Consider the following 21,418-nt stretch of genomic DNA (forward strand, 5'->3'; position numbering starts at 1 on the left):
TATTGTGAGTAGCAGCTTATCCATGTTGCTATATTTGCTATTATCCAGGCAACAATGAACTGTGGTTCCAAGGCACTGCTTTAGTCAAGACACTACCATCATAGAGGGGTATGGTGAAGCCTGTAAGAGTAATTGAAGTCGAATTCTCTATTAGAAATTTGCCAAGGAAATTAACATATCTTAAGAGCCAAGTGGTCAAAGAACTAAATCTACTAATCCGGATTTCTGTGAGTCAAACAGTTACATTCATGTCTGTTCTGTAATGTCATTAATCACCACAATCTACTGCCTGTTAGGAAGTGGATGTCAAAGAACTAATAACGTAAAGCGGGGATAACAATCTGATTAATATGCTTATTCGTGTTTAATTGACAGTAGAGATGATGATTATCAAGACCCGTGGAATATCAATGTTGCTACAATAATGCTTATCTCACCTCATTCGGGATTATTCTGTTACAGGTCTATGGTGTGATGCAAACCTTCGTATGGAGCAATATGCAATACTGTTATATTACATGCAAATTCCATTTGCAATAGTGTCATAGTCAAATCACCCACCCGTGCATTTATAGAATATAATACATAAGGAAGACTCTATGCACCAAAATATGATCTTACTTCTTGAGTCATTATATGCCAGTTCAATAGAATTTCATGACAACGTGGCATGAGCTTGTTATTGGATTGTATTTAGAACGCTGTTCGTATATAAGTGACATAGGCTGGCATAATAGCTATGTGTGTAAATTTGATAATACAATACTGTATTTGTTGTGAATTTTGAGTCGACAGTTATTAATACAGTAGTTATTTATAAATTGCGGTATTTTGTTGATTTTAAAAAGGGATTACATTTTAATATGTTTATGGTGCTTTTTAGATATGCACATTCATAAAATATCCCCGCAAGTTCAGCATTAATATTAGCAACTTAAGCACCGATGCTTTCGCTGTGGTCATTAGCAATCGTAATGCCTTGACGTTCGTGCCATGTCACTAATGAAGTGAGATGCAGCGTCTGATCAGGCGCATTTCAATCTCTGTCGCACTGCGCTCTTTTCTGTTGCTGCTGCAGTGCAAACAGGAGTAAAGTAATCTTCTAAAAATGCAATTCGCAATTCCACTGCCATGCTCCTACTGGGTTTCTACAGAGCCAAGGTGTCAGTCACATCCAGGGGGAATGCAGCATAACAACTCACTAGCGGTACCGGCAGGAATATCAAAATAACTCCAGAGGTGGCTATTGGTTTTCGATACTAATTGTGGTGTTGTGCAGAAGGGTGGGGAAAACATAGAGTGGAGTGAGAGTTGTGAGAGGGGACAGGGACAGCAAGAAATACAAAACATGCAAAGGTCAGCCTGTCCATCACATGCAAATATCAACAATGAATGCTCAACATGTGTTCCCTTGGCATTTAGAAATAGCAGTGTCATGTTAATATAGAAAACAGTGATTATTGGTTTAGCCCTTGCAGCTGCTTCAATAGTAGGTTGGGTACATATGCGATTATGCATAGGGCCTTCCTGATGCAGAGGTAATATCGGCTGCATGCATGGTCTATACAATACACCGAGGTTAATGTTGGGAAATGTTACATTACACGTATCACTTAGGGTGGCATTCAATATATTGGCCACTGTCAATAGAACTGGGAGGACATAACGGTGCACCAGGATGCAAAAAACAATTAATTAAAGCCTGCATTGATTTGAAAAACAGAGCCAGTCTGGGTTTACTTGTCTGCATTGCCGAGTCAGCTCGTCATCCTGGGATTTACAACAGATGCATTCACATGTGTGGGCAATCTCGATAACCTAAAGCAATCTCTCAACCACAGCCAAAAACCTATATAGGTGCAGCAAATAATTCAATACTGCTCCAATGCTCCGTGTTCTTTTCTGACACACACACACACACCCCACCTATTATTTGTCAAGCTTCCCTATCGTCAGACTCCACAGGTTAGATGTTATTATTCAGTTTGCATTATGGAAGTATCCACTGGGACACAAAACATTGGCTATAGTTTAGGATAGCAATGATTAAAGAGCCATTTTGGGGTTGTGACCATAATCCTAACCTGAACTCAAAATCCAATTTATATTTTCTTCAAATGAAACGCAGTCCTTCTACAGAATGTCAAATAACAGCCATAACCGTGCTCAGACTATATCCATTCTTGATTACTTCCATCAACTCCTCTTTCTTTATTTTTTGACGCGCAGTAAACGAAAAGGCCCCCACGCTGAACGTGAAAACTCAAACCCCGCCCTGTAATAATGGGAAGGTTTTTGGTTGCAGAAAACTGGGATTCATAACTAACCAACGCGTGGGCACCCTGGCAAGAGACCTGCGGCTGCATTTGAGCCAATCAAGCACGAGGCACTGCATGAGCTGCAACATCCCCCCTGTGGCTCGTAGCAAGCGAGGCTATCGCTGCGTTTGTGTACAAATTCAGCAGCAATATCTATGGGACTTTTTAGTTGTTGTTATCAGTATCAAAGTATAGCAAAAATAAGAATGGGTTTTACCCTTTTGTGGCAATAACATAGGTTTTATGATGTTCAAACACCAAATATATACATTTTGCAAGGAATCAAGTGTGCATCAACCACACGTACTTATGGTAAAACATGCACACAAACATGCTCTAATAATATATGATGCATCGTTTTGAAAACTGATTGGCCTACATCAGAGGCAGCAATACTTGCTGTCTCAGTACTGTATATCCCTCACCCGAAAATAATTGCTCCTGTTTAACCCAGTTTGTATTCATAAACCTGCGTAAGTTTGCATTATCAACTGCTTGTTGAGAAAGTGAGCACAATTTGTATACAATTATGCTTCCTTTTCAACATACCGGTTTGCTGCAAAACATATCAATTGGCATATTCGTTCTTGTGACAAGTTGATTTGTTTGGCTGATTTGGGTGGAGGAGGGTTGCACTGCTCTAATCTACTCACACACGATCTAACCCAAACAACTAATCACGGATCGTAATGCGAGTGGTGAAAACCTACATATCAAATTAACTCAACAAGTGTTGACTTGGATTCAGATGGTCATGTGGACAATGTTCGTCATGGCTGCTACGATGTATCAACAGGGTAATCAAATACTTGGGCTGCCATAGGAATGTAGAATTACCATCACCAGCTCAATGATAATTTGAGCATGAATCACTTTAACCTCACAAGTGGAAAAGACACGATTGGCTCAAATGCAAGAGGGCATGAACATGCCATCTGGTTACAATGTTGAATTCATACAATTGATTTTACATGTTCAAATGGAGGCTCCATATGCTTAGATTAAAATCTAAGTGGTGTGTGCAGCGTGGCTCACCGCCGTGGCCTCGGCCCGAATGCGCTCGTTGTGTTCCTTGGCGGCCGCCCTCTCCGCCTTCTTCTGGAGCTGGGGCCCCCTGCCGAAGAAGATGTAGTTGACGAGCGCGTACTCAAGCAGCGCCAGGAAGACGAAGCAGAAGCAGCCCATGAGGTAGATGTCGATGGCCTTGACGTAGGGGATCTTGGGCAGCGTCTCGCGCAGGTGAGTCGAGATCGTGGTCATGGTGAGCACCGTGGTGATGCCTGCACGCCGATAAAACGCCCGTCGGAAAGCAGGATTTGATGGAAGCAACTTCTGGGTGGCCCCTGAGGGCCAATGGTTGTGGTGGTGGTGGTGGAAATGCCAAATTACGAGAAGATACATTCTTAGCGTTTACTCATCTTAACCCGTTTCGCGTCATGATGATGGTCTCTCTGTATTGTCTTCGACACTGTGATGCGCAATAAATGTTTTTTCCAGTGGCTGTGGCCAAGTGACTTACAGATAGCCAACCAAACCTACATTCATTCAAAGCAGGATCGCTATTGCAGAGGTTCTCTTAACTCTTATTTAGGCTGTAAATAAAATGTATAAAGTTGAAGGCATGTATCTTTGTTAGTGATCCCCAGGAACCCTTCTTAAAAAATGCAGGCAAACATTACTTAATCGGACAAAACCTCACCCAGATGGACATCTCTTTTGCAGGGGTGGTTTGGGGAAATGCCAACGAAAGATAGCGAGGCACGAAACACAACGAGCAAGGTGCATGCACAATGTGGAATTGGTTTCCCTACCGACAGAAACTTCTGCTTCAATCAACTGAATCCCCACCACCGGCTCAGGGCTGTAAACAAGAGGTGAGCACCACCACCCAATGCTCATCTGAGCAGATACTCACTTCGTCTTTCAATTAAAAGTATTTAGCAAAGTGAACTGTGCCGACAGACACGTGCACAGACAATCACCTTTGCGTAGCCAATCACTCTAAGGGCTATTGCACCACAGCTCCGTGTGATTTCACTTCGAGCTGCTGCAGTCGAACCCAATGTGGCTAAAATAGAAGTGCCATTGGAACATCAAGCAGTGCTCAAATAGTGAGCCTTGTACAGGTGCATCTGCATATGGCGAGAGTGATGTTCGGAAGCGGGTTGTGGCTCAAGGGCATTTCATGGCGAGATGTTACTACTGCTACCTCACTTGGTATTCAGGAGGTCGTGGATTCGATCCCGACCCTGCCACCTGCTGCATATTTGGAGTTTGCATGGGCTCCCTGTGATTGGATGGATTTTTCTCTGTGTCCTCCGGTGTACCCCTCTACATTTAGAATCAATGTCACGCGTTTAGAGTATTTGGCTGCTATACATTCCCACGTGATGATGATAAGCCACTTCATTTATCTATCATTTGTAGCCAGGTCTCTTCTGAAAATGAGCTATATAGCTCAGAGGGCCTTACCTGGTAAAATAAAAAGAGTATTTGGCTGCTATACATTCCCACGTGATGATGATAAGCCACTTCATTTATCTATCATTTGTAGCCAGGTCTCTTCTGAAAATGAGCTATATAGCTCAGAGGGCCTTACCTGGTAAAATAAAAAAAATATAGCCTAGTAGTACCATAAAGTAAAGGACCGGGAAAGGCAGTAAAATACATGTTTCAGTCACTCATGAGTGAGATGTGAAACAGCGGAGGCAAATTGAGCACTGTCCACCATGATGTGCAGGTGGTTTGATGTATGTCGATGATTGGTACTACAGATGGTGAGAGATCCTCACGAGCTCACCCTTTTGCAGATGTTAATAGTTTAGAATGGAGCTTTACTATTATAGATTTTTCATGTTGATGATACGCTGGCAAACAGGTGACGATCTTTCTCTGGATTTTGTAAACAAGTGGCGATAGCATGGCCTAATGGTGCCGTGCTACCTACGCGTCTCCAACTGAGATGTTGCGAACAAAGATCCATTGGAAATACTTACGGTACCTGCTTTACACATTATGATGTAATGCTCGAGTAGACAATTTTAAATAGCATAAAAAACTCAGAATTCGGAGCGATGCTTTTGGGCATCTAGTTTCTGCAGTGCGTTGTGAATCGTAGCGAAAGCTAATTCAGTACGCGTTGCCCATCTCCAGCAGTTGCTGAACATCAGACACATGTACAAAATCTGGACCCCAACTGATAAGATAAGGCACAAGCTGCAGACAATAATATTAAACGCGCACATTTGCTTGGTAATTTGTAAGATTAAACACATGTCTTTGTATCACCGTATTACTTAAATGTTGATATAAATCGTGGTCAATGATAGCAAAATGCTGCACCATTGCCAGCACGCGATAAGTTGAGATGGGGTGACATTGCATTGTTGTATTGCTTTGTCAAGCATGGTCTGAATCTGTCCAGATGAAGGTTGCTACCAATACACTACTTATGACCTTTCCTGTAAGCCTTACCATGTGTGCCATATGTTCTGAGGAAGCTCAAATATGGTTGTGCCAAGATCTGTATCGCTGAAGCATCTACTGGCCCTACGTAAAGGTTAAGAGCATTTCACGTCGTAGAGGTTTCTTCTGTTCTGGGATGGTACTGCGAGCACTTCCCTTGGCAGAGCTCGACGTGATCCACAGTAGTTCAAAGGCAAACAAAATATCGGTGATAACTCACCGACCACATCACTGCAGTCATTCGTCCACTGACATTATAGGCCCATCTCTATGATTGTAGTACTCCCATTCCATGAATATAGTTGTTGAGAGCTACTGATTTGATAATTCTATTATGCATTTTGGTTCCATCATGCTCTCTAATTAGGCTAACATTCCGATTGAACAATCTGTCATGCTCTTCTTCGGTTTCATTTCCATGTGGCCTCTTACATTTAGATGTGTGTGAGATGGAAGTCTGATTGCATCATTGGTTAGGGCTTGCATCCCGATGTCATGACTGCAGAGCTGGAATACTCTCGCCCCTCACCGAGATTCTGATTGGCTGCTGGATCAAATGCAAAATATTATCACACCCATTCTCAATGGCAGATTTGTGAGAAATTTCGCTCATTAATAGAGTGCAAGGGATCATTTTGCGTGGAAAACTTCCAACGGCAGAGATTTTCTATGAAAATTTATAAATAGACTCCTTGTGAATTGGCCTAATTGGGCTTTATTGACCTAACTATATAAAACATTACACCAAGTATATTTGTGAAAGCACAGGTAATAAAATCACTCCTTCCTTAAAGGTGCATTCGGGGCAAGCGTTCACATGTTGGATGCCCTCAAAAAGTGGTGGAAATTCCACAGTGATATGTTGGAGGCCAGTCGCTCAACAGAGCAACTACTGTTCACATTCGTCAGCAAACAGCAGAGTTCTAAACTTCACAGGCATGATCCGCTGATTAAGCCAGTTGTAATTTGCCGGCGAAACGTCACGGTACTTGAATTGTAAATGATATGGGTTTACTCTCTAACACACCGGCGTGCTGAATTGTAATGAATTGGTACATTTTGTTTACTTAACAAACCTTACACATTGGCTGTGTCGGATGGTGGTGGATTTAACGACACATTTATATTTCTAACCCCAAAAACCCCATCTATTATGGATAATATTGGTCGCGAAAGCTTCCTACTACTGTTATTACTCCGTGATAAATTATCAGCTGAGTTGACCGTCACCCGGGATTTGTGACGTCACAGCGCCACTCGTATGGATTTACAATCGTTTTAGCATAAACCAAAGTTACGTAAATTCTGATTTAATCATATTAATTATTACAATAAAATATTACTATTCCTGCCACAGAGGCTGGTTCCCCACCACAGTAAGTATGAACATATGTTGTTGCGTAGTCATATACGAGTCCAGTCCATCATGAATACGCACTCGTTGGATCAACAATGTTTAAAGTGTGCCGCAAAACTGGCTCAGACTCAACGTATGATTTGGACTACTGTGTTAGGACTGCCCATGCACAGAGAAAGATTATTCAGACTCAAATGATTCAGACATGTGAAAAGCTCGTCAAAGTGATGTCCTCATCAAGTGAGCATTGAGCCAGTGCTCATCTTCCATTTACAACCTTGAGCAAGTGGTGGAGATTCCGCATCTTATGCAGGGGTGAGTGTGTTGAACTCATTTTGCACCGTGAGTAGCCAGCCGTGCTCATCGGAGGAGCGGGGGAAGGACAACAAACTTAACCACAAAAAGCAGTTCTATCCACTTAGGCAAACGGAACAAAACTGAACTGGTGGGCTTAAGGCCCCTGTATTTATACTACTATTTATATTGCAGGAAAGTTCTAGAATGTTCAAGAAGTTACTCCAAGTTTACTCAGCACTGAATCTATTTGGAATGTTCTGGAAAATAGGTACATTTCAAAATATCAATGTGCTGGTCACAAAAGCAAAGTTTGTGGGAAGTAATAGCCATTTTCTGTACTTTTGAGGCATAAGCAATTAAGAAATAACACTTACTAGCCAGGAACAAAAACAATTGTACAGTGTTTTATGAAGAAGTGTGAAAAACACAACGTAAAATCCATCAGTGAAATAGACAAAAACAGTCTCATCTACAACAACAGTGAAATGACTTAGCGCAGGCGAATTGCATTGACATTATTCATAAGCGAGATCAATTTCCAGCACAAAACACAAGGAAAATGTCTTCATAAGAGACTCACAGTGAATTGTGAGCATCCATTATACATGCATTAAACATCATTAGAGATAAGGTTACAGTTGTATTCCGTCCGCTCTAAGGGAGCCTGAATAAAATAATTCACATTTATTATTTCCAGTTCACAAAAAACCCAAAAGCCATTGATCAATAATACTGCTTTAAAAAGGGTGGATGGAATATAACGACGTGCTGATGTCTGGGGCAATGGCTGTCTTCGTCACAGCACTGATTATTATTGTCAGTAGTCAGATTGTTCACGTTGTCTTCCTGTTTCCTTCTCGTGGCTCCTTTTGGCTGCACTTACAGCTCACTTTGTTGAGTATCCCCCCCCCCAACTTTCAGAAATAATTCGGTTCACAGATCTCCCATTCTCCACTTGGTGGTTTGGTGGTTGACCGTGCAGGCGGGTGACCTGTACGGTGGTAACGGCTGCTGGATGCTGTTTCTGCTGCTGATCTTGATGAGCACAAGGCATCACTGCCAGCAGCAGCAGGCTGTATGTACATTACGCTCATTTACACCTTTGACTACAGTAATAAAATGCACTATTTGTAGGTATTTAGTTTGACAAGTACCTGTGTTGTGAGAATGCAGGCATTTCCACAAGCTTTGCAGAAATATCATTATCGTGCAATACATTATATTTAGGTCACGAATTATACATTATCTTCTATTACAGGTTTATAAATTTCGATGTAAAAATTGTTAATTTTGCCAACATTAAATATTTAGTAACATGTACACTGCATACGTTTACTGGAGCTAGTGTGCCACTGTGTTCACGCGGGCATTAAACAGCACTTGAGCTACAATGGCAGTTCACAGCCAGTGGAGGGAATTCCACATTGCTATGGTGGGGACCATTTTCCACCAGACAAGCACTCTAGCATGTTTATATTTGTACAGCCCTTTTGTCAATCCACTGCTGAATACTGGCCTCCCCACGCTACGCGGGTCAGGGAGGTGGTTTGGGGGGATCCAGTGAAGGGCTACCCATTTCTTCTGTTGACGATAAAGATGGTGGGCTCACCGATGAGCTGTGTGTGGTAGAAGCCGACCAGTCTGGTGGGCGGGCTCACTGATGAGCCATGTGTTGGACATGCTGCTCGAATGCCACAAGTTGTCCCACGCTCTATGAATGCTGGAATTTACATCAGCCGTGGACGTTGTGTAGATCATCGTTTACTAGCAGGTTTGGGTCGACATATAATCATCAGCGATTGGAGGGAGTCACCTTTACCCGTTTTAATGCCAAAACAGAGTCCTGCACCGGCATTAAATAACGCAAATGAACCACATAATTGAAGATTAGAGAGCGCCTTACACGTAACTTTAAAGGTGCCATCAGAAGCGTGCACGGAATGAATTTACAACATAATGAACTCACCCATAACTATTTCCCACACCCACAAATTGTCATCCAATCGTATTGCTGAAAATATTGTATACAATCATGAAATATGGGGAACAGGGAATGTGGCCTTAGAATGAACGCAAGATTTTATGGCTGTGATGTTGCGTTCAATTATTCAAATTTCCACCAGCACAACAAAATGTTATTCCGATATGTTATTGGAATTTTGGAAGTTCACGAATTTAAAATGTGTGATTTATTTCAAACTCTGAATAAATTGCATAGAACGCAATCATTTTCTTATAAATGTAAAGTTTCAAGTTGAAAATAAAACGAATGAAAATGATTTTAAAAAATAGGACTTCATTCATCAAATTATATTGCGCAACATAGTAATACAAAGTGTGTATATTGAAAGTGCTTTTGCAGATTGTGTTGTAAATATTTAGCAATTGCAAACCACCCTACTCAACATGCTGCTGCCACAACCCTCACCAGGACAAGCGGACTGAGAAACGAACGAAACTAAATACGTATAATTTAATTACAATAAAAGTTATGTGTTTAGTGTTGTTATCCTTCCCCCACACCTCCGATTAGCACGGTTGGCTACGCACGGTGCGAAAGAAGTTCAACATACACACGTGCATATATAGTGTGCCAATTCACAGACGCTAGTAGGAGGAACTCTCTCGCTTTTATTCCGGCCTTCACAGCCTTAGGGGATAACCACACACCGGGTCGGGACAGCCAACATTGCTGCCAGACCCAAAGCTTGAAGAAGGCGAATATCACAACGGCGACAGCACGACGAGTTCCATTTCAGATCGCAGCAGCCCCGACTGTGAGTCGGAGCTCGCCTTATATCCTGCCTAACGTGGCCAGGCTCAGGCCTCTGCCATGCACCCTTTTGGATCCCCCAGAGGACTCCGTGCCTTGCCCCCTGGTCCAACTGGTAGAACGGGCTGTTGCCCCTAATTCTTTTGTCTACCAATCTCCCAATGGCACGCGCTACAGTGACTCATTCAATGTCACTACACATACAAGAACAAAAAATATAAATACATCTGCAGATTAAACTTCTATCGCTGTTCTGCTGCGTTTGCTTTTTGCAGTCGTCAGAGGCCCCATTTCCATCAATGGCTCGAGAATCTATGCTCCACTAAATTGACCTTCACACCTCTCGCACAGTTGCAGGCTGGCGGCAAACGGCACTTGTCTGTTTTGTGTGTGTATGCTTCGCACCAAGGCTTGGTTAGGAATCTATGAGCAAAGCAACGTCAACCTGCACAGGCACGAGTGCCACGACACTTTCATAAACACCAACGTCAGGAGCCACTGCACAAAGAGAGGACAACAGGAACGCCGGTGTATCCACGCTAGGAGCGTGTAAATCCCACTCTTGCTGACAGTTCACAAATTGGACCAATCGTAGACGCTGCTTTGGCCAAACTGGCTACACGTGGCAATATTGTTCAAATTACTGATTTACGTGAAAGCTGTAAATACGTGCTTTAGTGAAACGTGATACATTTTTCTGCAAATAAAAAAAAGTCGAATGTTCCCACGGCGTTGCACACACGTGCAAAACAGAAGACGCTGAGTGCACGCCTGGAGCATGCAACACTTCGTAGTCGCCATTTTCATTGTCCCTTATTTTTTTATTGTGTAAATTAATCAAACGTAGTGTTTAACAAAACATGGTGTATGGGCACCACGCATCTAAACAAGAAACAGTGAAACTTTTGAATAAGTAATCTATTTAATGAATTATCTTTGTTTACACAGGAAAACCTTAATGAGTCCCAATAATTGTTTTGGGAGAGTCCTGCCAAGTGGTTGGATTTGGTGGCGATGTTGCTGCTGCCGTGTGTGACCCCCATTGAAGTAATTTGAAGGTAACTTTTCATTCATTGGGATGTTTGGTCAACACCAAGCCCTCGTTGCATTTCTGTTTTAGCTATGGGAGGAAGCAGAGAACCCAGAGGAAACCCACGCCATGCCAATATTTAAGGTGGTGGTGGTGGTCGCCCCCTGCTCAGCTCTCCGCAAGTCCAACCTCACATCGTTGTCGTGGGCAGCAGGCAACAACCCAAGTAGGGCGATTGCTTGACAGGGTGAAGTATGATTGGGGTACCCCCTGGCCACACAGTAGCCACGGAAGGCCATTCATTAACCCTGAAATGGGTCGGCGAACGAACCTCTGCTGAAGACAACGCCTTCAATGACAGTGGATTATGTGGAAAAGAGGATATTTGGATCGCAATTGCTCGTGGATGTGGACAAGGCTGCGACAAGGTGGAGATCTTGAGTTGCCTCGGACTTAGTTCCGATCATCAAGATCGTATGGTCACGGTTGGTGCACCAGTTTCCACCGCGTTATAAAAAGAAATCACGCGCAGGCTTCTATCCTGGAGAATTACGTCGTTACAACCTTCCAAATCCCCTGCGGCGATGGACTAGTGGTGACAGGCACAGGACTGGTGGAATCCAGCAGTATCTAGGCACTGATCGGCATATAGGCGGCGGTCATGAGATGGTCGTCTAGCACCTGGACGGAGCAGCCCTCTTTAGGATCTCCTATTGCTCACCCCTCGCGGAAAGGGGGGTCGAACAGCAGCCCTGAACGTAGGCCGTCTCACCCACTCCTGGCTGGAGAATTAATTCTGCACCAGTATTTTGACATTCAGTGTCTCATCAGCAGATTCAGGTTTTCTTGAACCGATGCTGGTAGAACTGCCGCATGTTTATAAACAAGGCCCCCCTCCCGTTTAAATATAGGTCCTAGATCGATGCAAGGTTATCAATATATAACACATTGGGATCCTAGGTTGGAATGCACATTATACATTTGAATTATTATTTATTAATACTAATCGTATCACTGTGGAGAATACAGGCAACACAATCGAGCAACACATGTGAAAATGATCTTTGTTTATGTAATTCTCAGGTAGACCTCTTTTTTCAAATTCATCCAAACAAGTTTTTTGCCCTTTTTGCCTCCACTCTATTCTCAGCCTCGTGGGGTTGAGTGGATGAGATTGATTAATGTCACTGTGAAACATCACACGAAGCAATGTCCATCGTATCAGTGACATATATCATTATTTGATGCATGGTTATTCCATTTGGATATATTTAGCGTCTCGAAGATAAGAGATATCTGCATGAAGTCCAATGTCACCCATCCATTGGGCTTGAACATCTGAATGCATCTCTAGGGATATTTTATTCAGTCAATGCATAAATTTCACATCACGATTATTTCAAAGCCCTATTTACGGTTATTGTCTGTTGGGAAAATCTTAACCTTAAACTGTTTCTTTTATCAGGTAAGGCCCACTGAGCCATATAGCTATTTTTCAGAAGCGATCTGGCCACAAATGATAGCTCAACGGAGTGGCATATCACATGTAAATGTATAGCAGCCAACTACTCTAAACGCATGTTGATTCTAAATGTGTAGGGAAAAGCCAGAGGACCCGGAGAAAAATCCACGTTACCACGGAGAGAGAGACACGCAAAGTCCAAACATACAGTCGTCAGGGTTAGGATCGAACCCATGACCTCCTGTATACCAGGCGAGGTAGTTAACATCTCACCATCATGGCACGCATATTTGCTGTGACTTTACCGAAAGAACCAAAGAGTATAGATCCCTGCAGTCACGAAAACTTAAAATCTAGATTGCTGTAAACTATTTAGAGATGAAATGTCATTGTACAGCAAATTGTTGGCTATGTTACTTCTCAAATTAAAATACGTTACGAAAAAGTCTGTTGACTGACATGCTCCACAGCGCTGCCAGTTTGCGCATGGTGGGACTGATCGTTCAGCTCCCACGTCTGGAAGGCTGTATGTTTTTGTAATTGGTGAACTGTCCATCTGAATCTCCTTCTGGAATGAGGGCAGCACGTCAAGCCAACAGACTGCTCCAAAAAAATATGCCAAGGCAGAAGCGCCTCAGGAGTTACTTCAATAAAGTTTGCTAAACTGACATGCGAGGGTTCTTCTTTATGCCCTGCAAAGTGGGTTTAACGCACGTCAATCACACCATCGACATCAGTAACGTATCTCCCCCAGAGCTGGATTAAGCAGCATGAAGGAAAAAATAATCCGCCAGTGGATGATTTTTTTTGTGTGTCGGCGATATGTGGCACTGTGATCGAGAGTCCGGCTTGCAAATGGGATGTTGTGTTTAAATGTAGAGTCATAAACGACTTGGTGCATCATCCCTTTGGGGTTGATAAAAAAAACATTTGACTGAGGTTGCTTTGTACAGGGTGCTCGAGATGTCTTGTGAACTCATTTATTTATCTAAAACGTAGTATTTCTAAAGTAATGTTTATTTAAAAAAAAATGAATATGCAAATGACTGTTTTTAGGGGTCAATGAATGGGGGGGGGCGTCACAAGACATCTGGACCGCCCTGTAGAGAGACTGATCCTTTAATAGAAATGTGGAATTTTCATGACTTATCATGACATGTTTAGGGCTGCCAATGGCGATTAGAAATGGCTCGTCTTGATATGAGTGAGAAGGCTTTGTAATTCATATTTTTTACCAGGTTGAGACCACAGACGCACGACGGTTGATAACCGTATTTAATTGTTGGTAGACTCGAGCCTTGTTTTATTTTTGATGGACTACACGAAACACTTTGGAAGAGTGGACAGTCAACATTTGTGCTAAGAGTTTGTGTGCTGGAGGTAGGATTAATGGGGTGTAAATATTAAGGTTAAAGAGCTGCACATGAACTAAGTAACTTTGAACAAAACTAAACACTTTCCAAACTTTTAAACAAACGTGCACGGTGCATAGAGGCAGTGATGAATTTTACGTAGGTAAGCAAACGTGAACGTTCGTAAAAAATAACATGCAAGGAGAGCGTTGTTAGTTTAATCAGGAGTTGTGGTTGGGTTGATGCTGGCACGTTGGCACGTTGGCATGGTGGAGAAGGGCAAGCTACTGAGACAGACACTGGAGTGTCAGAGCAGAGCTTGGAGGTCACGTGTTCATTGCTAAACAGATGCAGGATCTGGCAGATTGAAGAAATGGCAAGATGTGGTGGCGTCGGTGGATTTGGCTGTGACGACCTCTTCAAATAATGACGTTCCAAGTACTAATTTTCACTTAGGTAGAGTTTCAGGTGAAAAAAATTCGGACGTCAATAAAATTGCATATTATATTTTAGGTTATGTCTCCCAAAACAGCTGACAATGAGCCTCAGCGCATTAACGATGGATGACGCAGTGTCTTATTCAGGCTCTGGTAGTAGCATATGGAGAAAGCCACCGCTATCATATCCGAGCCAAAACAGCATGTTTCGTCATCAGAATCAAATATATATTTCAAACCCTCACGAGTGTCTGATTCGGCATTTTGGTATTTTCTGCAATTAGACTTTGAGCCATAAAAAAATGTATTGGCTCTTAACTTAAAGCTTTCGTAACTTCAGGAATTCATATTCTTGGGTCTTTCGGTAAAGTTACGTTGATAGTATCTATATACGTGACTTTACCAAAAGACCCAAGAATATGTATTGGCTCTGTTAAAAGCTTCAAATATGAACCTGCGGAGTATTTTAATTGGTTGCAATACACACAACGTGTTCTCTTCATGCATAATTGCAAGAACCGTGACTATATTTGTTCATTATTTCAAGAACTGCGAGTGCATTTCTGTAATCGTACTTGTGTGAGAGCATGTGCGTGGCAACAGCGTAATGCGTCAAGGCAGACAGTTTGACTGCATGGTACTGCAAAAGTAAAAGGGTCACCCGATCGCGAATGTGATGAATTGCCATCAGTTCAGCACATAGCCAAGCAATGCCCATTACGCGCTCACACAGGAGGTACGGATGCCAGACATCAAGCTGCGCTTAATAATATAATTAAGCATCTCAATGCACAGTTATATCTTGCCACTTTTGTTTTTGTCAGATGCCTATGACATGTATTAGAGACTGTGACAGTTTCTAACTCAAAAGCAAAACCTAGCGACTTTCAGGCCAGGGGATACACTCATATCATCATCTCACCAGGGTTGATACAAATGTGCATTGTATTGGCACACTGTGGGGAAGTTAAGTGGGTAACAGAGATTGTCCAATTAAGCGGAGCCCCACCATGAGCACAGCAGAAAAACCTCCAATCCGCATTGAGACTGGGAGGCACTCTTTGTCGATGAGCTTTTCATATTATCCATTGAAATCCTGCGATTGGCAATGGCTTAATTATGACAGATGACATCAGCACTAAATGGGACATGATGCAATGCTCAGACTTAGATTATGACGATCATGAAAAACAAAGAAGGCCATGTTTTATATGTTTTGAAAGCCAAAGGTGTACATGGCTGCACAAATGACCTCGGATAATAAACCAGTGTTATATCGAGATCAAGGCTGGGGGATAAACGGGAAAAAAAAGTGCAGATGGACGCTCACACGGCAAAAACTCCCAGATTGTGTCGGCAATTTCAGAAATGTGTGGAGGTACATTTGAAGCCTTCAGAAATCTTACGACAGAGGTAAAATGAGATCTAGAAACACCAAGGGAAGGATTTGAAATACCAGTGTTTGAGAGAGCAGCAATGCTTTTACGTACGACAATGACAAAGCAATACAAGTGCATGTTCAAACTGGATGACAGCAATTATTCATGTTTATACTCTGTCTTTCATCTAAAGATCACAAAGCACTGTTCACGTGAAATATTTCAACACTCCATACAAAACAAGATCAATCAAAACAACAACAAAAACACGCCTCGTGCGTGGTCAGTGAACTTAAAGAATGCTCAGGATAGCTGCTCGGGATGAGCATGAAACGTTGCAGGCTCTAGGCCTTCTGCTCGATGACCAGGGAGACGTAGAGCCTCATGGATGGCTATCAAGGGTTACCCAGACATTGAGGCATTTGGCAGAAAGAAGAAAAACGTCACTGGAGTTATGGACTTTTAAAATCTAGATCGATAACTAATATCTTTAGAACTGATTTTGTGTTTAGTTTGTTGTCCTTATCCTGCACGTCAGATTAACATGGTTGGCTATGTATGATACGAAAGAAGTTCAAAACACAGTATGTACGTACAAGATTCAGAGGCATCAACGGCATCGATCACAATGACATTGTGTCCTTCGTCTTTGTATGAAATCCAGTGGTAGAAATGTAAAAACGTTCCGGTCCCAGAATGAGACCTATTCCTCCTGCAGCAGCCCACGTTCACTGCCGCATCCCATACGTGGAAACATTGCAGAATAGGAAGAGGAACAGTTCCGAAAAGTGCCGGATTGTGTGTTTGATGTTCTGAGATTGTATTTATTTAAATCATTGTGCAGTCGTTCATCTACACTAAACAAACAAGAAGTAGGCATTGCAGCTCCTCGAAAAACGTGAAAGAAAATAAATACCTCTACAATCTATGGGAGATAAGTAGTCGAGTAAAGTTTAAATCAATACCGCGTGACCTGTTTACTATTTACATAGAATAATGTATAACTCCAGCCTGCTAGGGAAGATTGCTGTAATGCCTGTGTCTGTCACGTGGACTTGAGAGAGGCTGTTCGTATGAGTATTGCTGCTGCTTCCACAGCGGCGCGCGCACCAAAGGAGATAGTGGCCGCATCCCATTTCCGCACTGATTGACTCGCATTCCCTGCATACATGGCCTCGAGAGATGGCAGCTGAGAACCATTTGAGTCGTACAGATGTCCTTATTTCTACACCTCTCACACCTCTGGCTACCGTATGGAGTTTTAACGAACAACATCAACTTCACGCAAGTATTAAAGCGTGGGTCATTACGCACTGATTAAAAACAAAGACCGCTGCTTGACATCGTACGCTGCATGGGCAAGCGTTGCTAATGAGCACCTACTAAATTCATCAAAAGGCCATCTAGCTGCTGACGTACACAAATCGAGTCAGGCGCTCGTTAACAGCCGAGCAGACCTAGGGCAGACCCAGGATAGATGTGGAAAGCACTCGAGGCCTACTCCTGACCGTTCTGCTGGAAACCGTTGCGCCAGCAGCTGGCGTGAGCATGCGACGAATAGGGCTGCACATTTTTTCACCGTTGTTACATTTTACCCTCGGAGCTCCATGACGGCCTGACGGCTGCGCGATGTCCTTGGCTTCACTTACGTGAACGTAGCGTGAACAAGCGTGCACAATGTAGCGCCGTAAAAAGTGGCCATGCGAAGACGCTGGCGTGCGTGCCTGCATGCGCGTGCATGTGTGCATGGGGGTAGCAGCTGTTGCGTCAAATACAGAACCTTACCCAAGGCCACTCTAGCAGCAGAGGCATCGTAATTGATCCAAAAGGAGACCCAGGAGAGGATTGTGATGAGTGTTGACGGCATATAAGTTTGCAGGATGAAATACCCAATGTTCCTTTTTAGCCGGAAGCTGAGAGAAAGCCGGGGATAGGAACCTGGAGAAGAAGAAAGACTTACATTACCATTACATTATTTAGCCTTCGGAGAGATACAATATTTCACACTGTTGAAAACATTTAAATTAATCAAAACCATGCAATCTTTACTTATCACGTTGTAATATAAATCCAAATATAAATTTTCTCAGTTATATTCATAATCAAGTCTAATAACCTCACTTACAATGTTCATTGTTTCATATGCATTCATTTCAATTGACAATGTTACCAACTTATTACATCAAATGTTTTGATATGTCCTTGTAATATATACATGTGCACGTTTTAAGATAAAATTACAAATACTGTTTCAGCCTTCCTGCTGCACGAGCACATCTTCAAGCTGCAACATTGAGTTACAATATGATACAATATTATGCAAGTGCTTGAGAAAACCATTAACTGAGCCTCAAAACTCAGCTTAAGGAGGGCTATACTTGTGAAGTTTGCCCATCATCTTATCGAGTAGTTTTGTAACTGGATGTAACGTGAGCATTTCGATGAAAGCTACGCATTTAAATTGGACCTTCTGTATTTCCATTTGAACAGTTTTGGCCTGATAATGAGCTCTGTCACCTGTGTTCTGCATCCTATGATGTGTTTCTGATTCTCTCTGTCCTTGTTTTGTTCCTGATGCTTCTTTTTTTCATCGCTCGTTTACCGACATGTAGCCTTTTTGCAATGGCTGGCTTGTCAGCCAGCGACTACGTTTGTACACATATCCTGTAATGTTGTCAAATACCAATATGATTTTCATCAAGCAATTGTGACCCTATCTTGTATGTTCCTTAAAATCCACTTTTTGTCCGAGATATTTTGTATTCATCATGTTTATGTTGCCAAGCAGTATTGAGCCTGGAGGATGTTTGGATCGGCAATCACCTTGCACAAACAAGTTGTCATTGGAGGGCTGCAGAACGATAAGGTCTGGGCAGTCGAGGGCAGTGCGGTTAAAACTCCATTGTTGTACTATACTCAATGTTCCCATATCTATCCTCCCTGCCTTCTCCAACAAATACTACCCAACAAGCTGACATGTGGTAAAATATATCCTGCAAACCGCACGGTGTAGTGAGGCCCTCATTCAGCAGTGGATCTCCAAAAAGCCCACGCAAGTGCGGTCGTATAGGCTTCAATGACATTCCTGTACAACGGTACAGGTCTATAAATAAAACAACACATCTTTGTCCGTGTAAAAATGGGAATGCAGAGTTAATGCAAATGATTTGCCACTACGTGTTAATTGCCATTGGAGCTATATAACATTGCCTTTAAAAAAACTGCAACTTTCAGACATGCAAATGTGAAAAAAGGAAAGTTACCATTTTTACCAAAATTGTTTTTCACCCCCGGGTTTCGCAGTCTAAGCATTGCGAATTTGTAGCAGCCAGGGCACATTTCAACTTTGAGATATTTTATGTCAGCCCCATGAGACCTGATGTGCTGATGTCAGGCTCAGTGATATTTCCACAGGCCTTTTGGGAACTGAAAATGTATCCCTATCCACTGGAGCCCCCCTCGGCTGTGAATGTATCCAGTCACTAGCACTCGCACTTAGAATGACTCCACATTAGGCAAAGCCAACGGAGCTTATTAAAATATTTTCTAAGTAACTCTACCTTATAAAAAAAAACTGTTAAGCAATTACTTTAATTTAAGCATCGTTGAGGCATGGACCAGAACATTGAGTAAATAAAAATATTTCGATTTAAAGCTTTCGTGACTGTAGGGATTCATCTTCTTGGTTCTTTCGGTAAAGTCACGTAGAAGGGAAGTAATAAAATAATACAAATAAAACATAATAAAATAATTCTCACGACGTTTCGGCCACAACGCAAGCAGCCGTCCTCAGGTGAAACCAGGTCTGTCGAGGCGACAGCGTCTGAATGAAACAGCACACGTGCTTGGAGCATATATTTAAGCTGGGTTGGAAGGGGGGGGGAAAGGGCGTCTTGACAAAATAATTTGCATATAAAGAGAAATTTAGCATATTTATGAGAAATGCAGGTATGTGATTAGTACTACTTATGTCCGTGCATTATGCAGGATTAGCAGCATCCAAGGGAGGGGATATGGGAAATGCAGGTATGTGAATTAGTGCTACTTTGCCCGTGCATTATGCAGGATTAGCAGCATCACAGAGAGGGGATAGGGGTAGCATTAATAAAGGGAAGAAGTGTTAATAGTATGTAGCTGCAGTAACTAAAACCACCACGTAAACAACTAAAGTATAAACTACATAGTATCATCATTATACTAAATATACTCTACAATAAGCTGAGTTACTAACAGTAAGTAATACATTACAATTCTATGCCGTAAAAAATATAATATGCTTCTATCTAAACTTTATTCTCTTACATCACACGAGTCTACACCGTACTATATACTGCCATAGTAACTCAGCTTATTGTAGAGTATATTTAGTATAATGATGATCCTATGTAGTTTATACTTTAGTTGTTTACGTGGTGGTTTTAGTTACTGCAGCTACATACTATTAACACTTCTTCCCTTTATTAATGCTACCCCTATCCCCTCCCTGTGATGCTGCTAATCCTGCATAATGCACGGGCAAAGTAGCACTAATTCACATACCTGCATTTCCCATATCCCCTCCCTTGGATGCTGCTAATCCTGCATAATTCACGGACATAAGTAGTACTAATCACATACCTGCATTTCCCATAAATATGCTAAATTCCTCTTGATATGCAAATTATTTTGTCAAGACGCCCTTTCCCCCCCCCTTCCAACCCAGCTTATATATGCTCCAAGCACGTGTGCTGTTTCATTCAGACGCTGTCGCCTCGACAGACCTGGTTTCACCTGAGGACGGATGCTTGCGTTGTGGCCGAAACGTCGTGAGAATTATTTTATTATGTTTTATCTTTATTATTTTATTACTTCCCTTCTACGTGACTTTACCGAAAGAACCAAGAAGATAAATAAAAATAGAAAAGAGAAACATAATCAAAGCCAATATCTATCACGATGCTCCCGTCATAATAGAGTAACACAAGTCATTGCGTCGACACCCACGAGCCACTTCCTGCTCCTCCCGCAATTGTGGGGTGGGGGCACACCGTAATGGTGATTCACCGCTAAGGGCAGTGACCTTGAGTGGCCCAAAGGGACATTTGGTGGAGCAGGGTCCACCCCAGATCCCCCTAGCGCTGACCTTGGGCACGCACCAGGAAGGCAATGAGAATCCTGTAGAGAAAACGTGTTTAGAGGTTACCTGTAAGAAATTTATAACATATGGGATTTCTATACTCACACACAGAAACACAGATCCTCTGTATAGCCTTCACAGACTCTTGGGGCGAGTGCTGTTAGAGAGCATCTATGAAGGCCAGCACAACACACTATGGGTTGAGAATCTGGCACGACACGCCCGTCCGCCTTTGTCACCCCAGTGGTGATGTTTCACACATCACACCAGGTACTCATTTGAGGCTGTGTCGACCTAGAGGAAGCCCAAGACCGGTTAAGATAATTATCACTGATGTTGGCCGTAAGCGGGAATTTAACTCGGGTAGCCAGGTTCGTAGCGCAACGTGCTAACTGCTACACTCATACACACTCAATAGAGAAACTGATCAAA

The 21,418-nt window shown here is 42.5% G+C and overlaps 1 protein-coding gene across 3 annotated transcripts in view; it reads right to left on the reverse strand.

Moving 5' to 3' along the window:
• LOC144937540 (gamma-aminobutyric acid receptor subunit beta-3-like) overlaps nucleotides 1-21,418 on the reverse strand; it is a 272,017-nt gene that overhangs the window by 20,323 nt on the left and 230,276 nt on the right. For all 3 annotated transcript variants that reach the window (XM_078864797.1, XM_078864796.1, XM_078864798.1), the window contains exons 7-8: nucleotides 17,656-17,808; nucleotides 3,354-3,598 (exon numbers count right to left, since the gene is read on the reverse strand). In XM_078864797.1, the coding sequence (XP_078720923.1) occupies nucleotides 3,354-3,598; nucleotides 17,656-17,808 (398 nt within the window). The remainder of the gene's footprint in view (nucleotides 1-3,353; nucleotides 3,599-17,655; nucleotides 17,809-21,418) is intronic.

Source organism: Lampetra fluviatilis, chromosome 19 (genome assembly GCF_964198595.1).
Source record: "Lampetra fluviatilis chromosome 19, kcLamFluv1.1, whole genome shotgun sequence".
NCBI classification, from domain to species: domain Eukaryota; kingdom Metazoa; phylum Chordata; class Hyperoartia; order Petromyzontiformes; family Petromyzontidae; genus Lampetra; species Lampetra fluviatilis.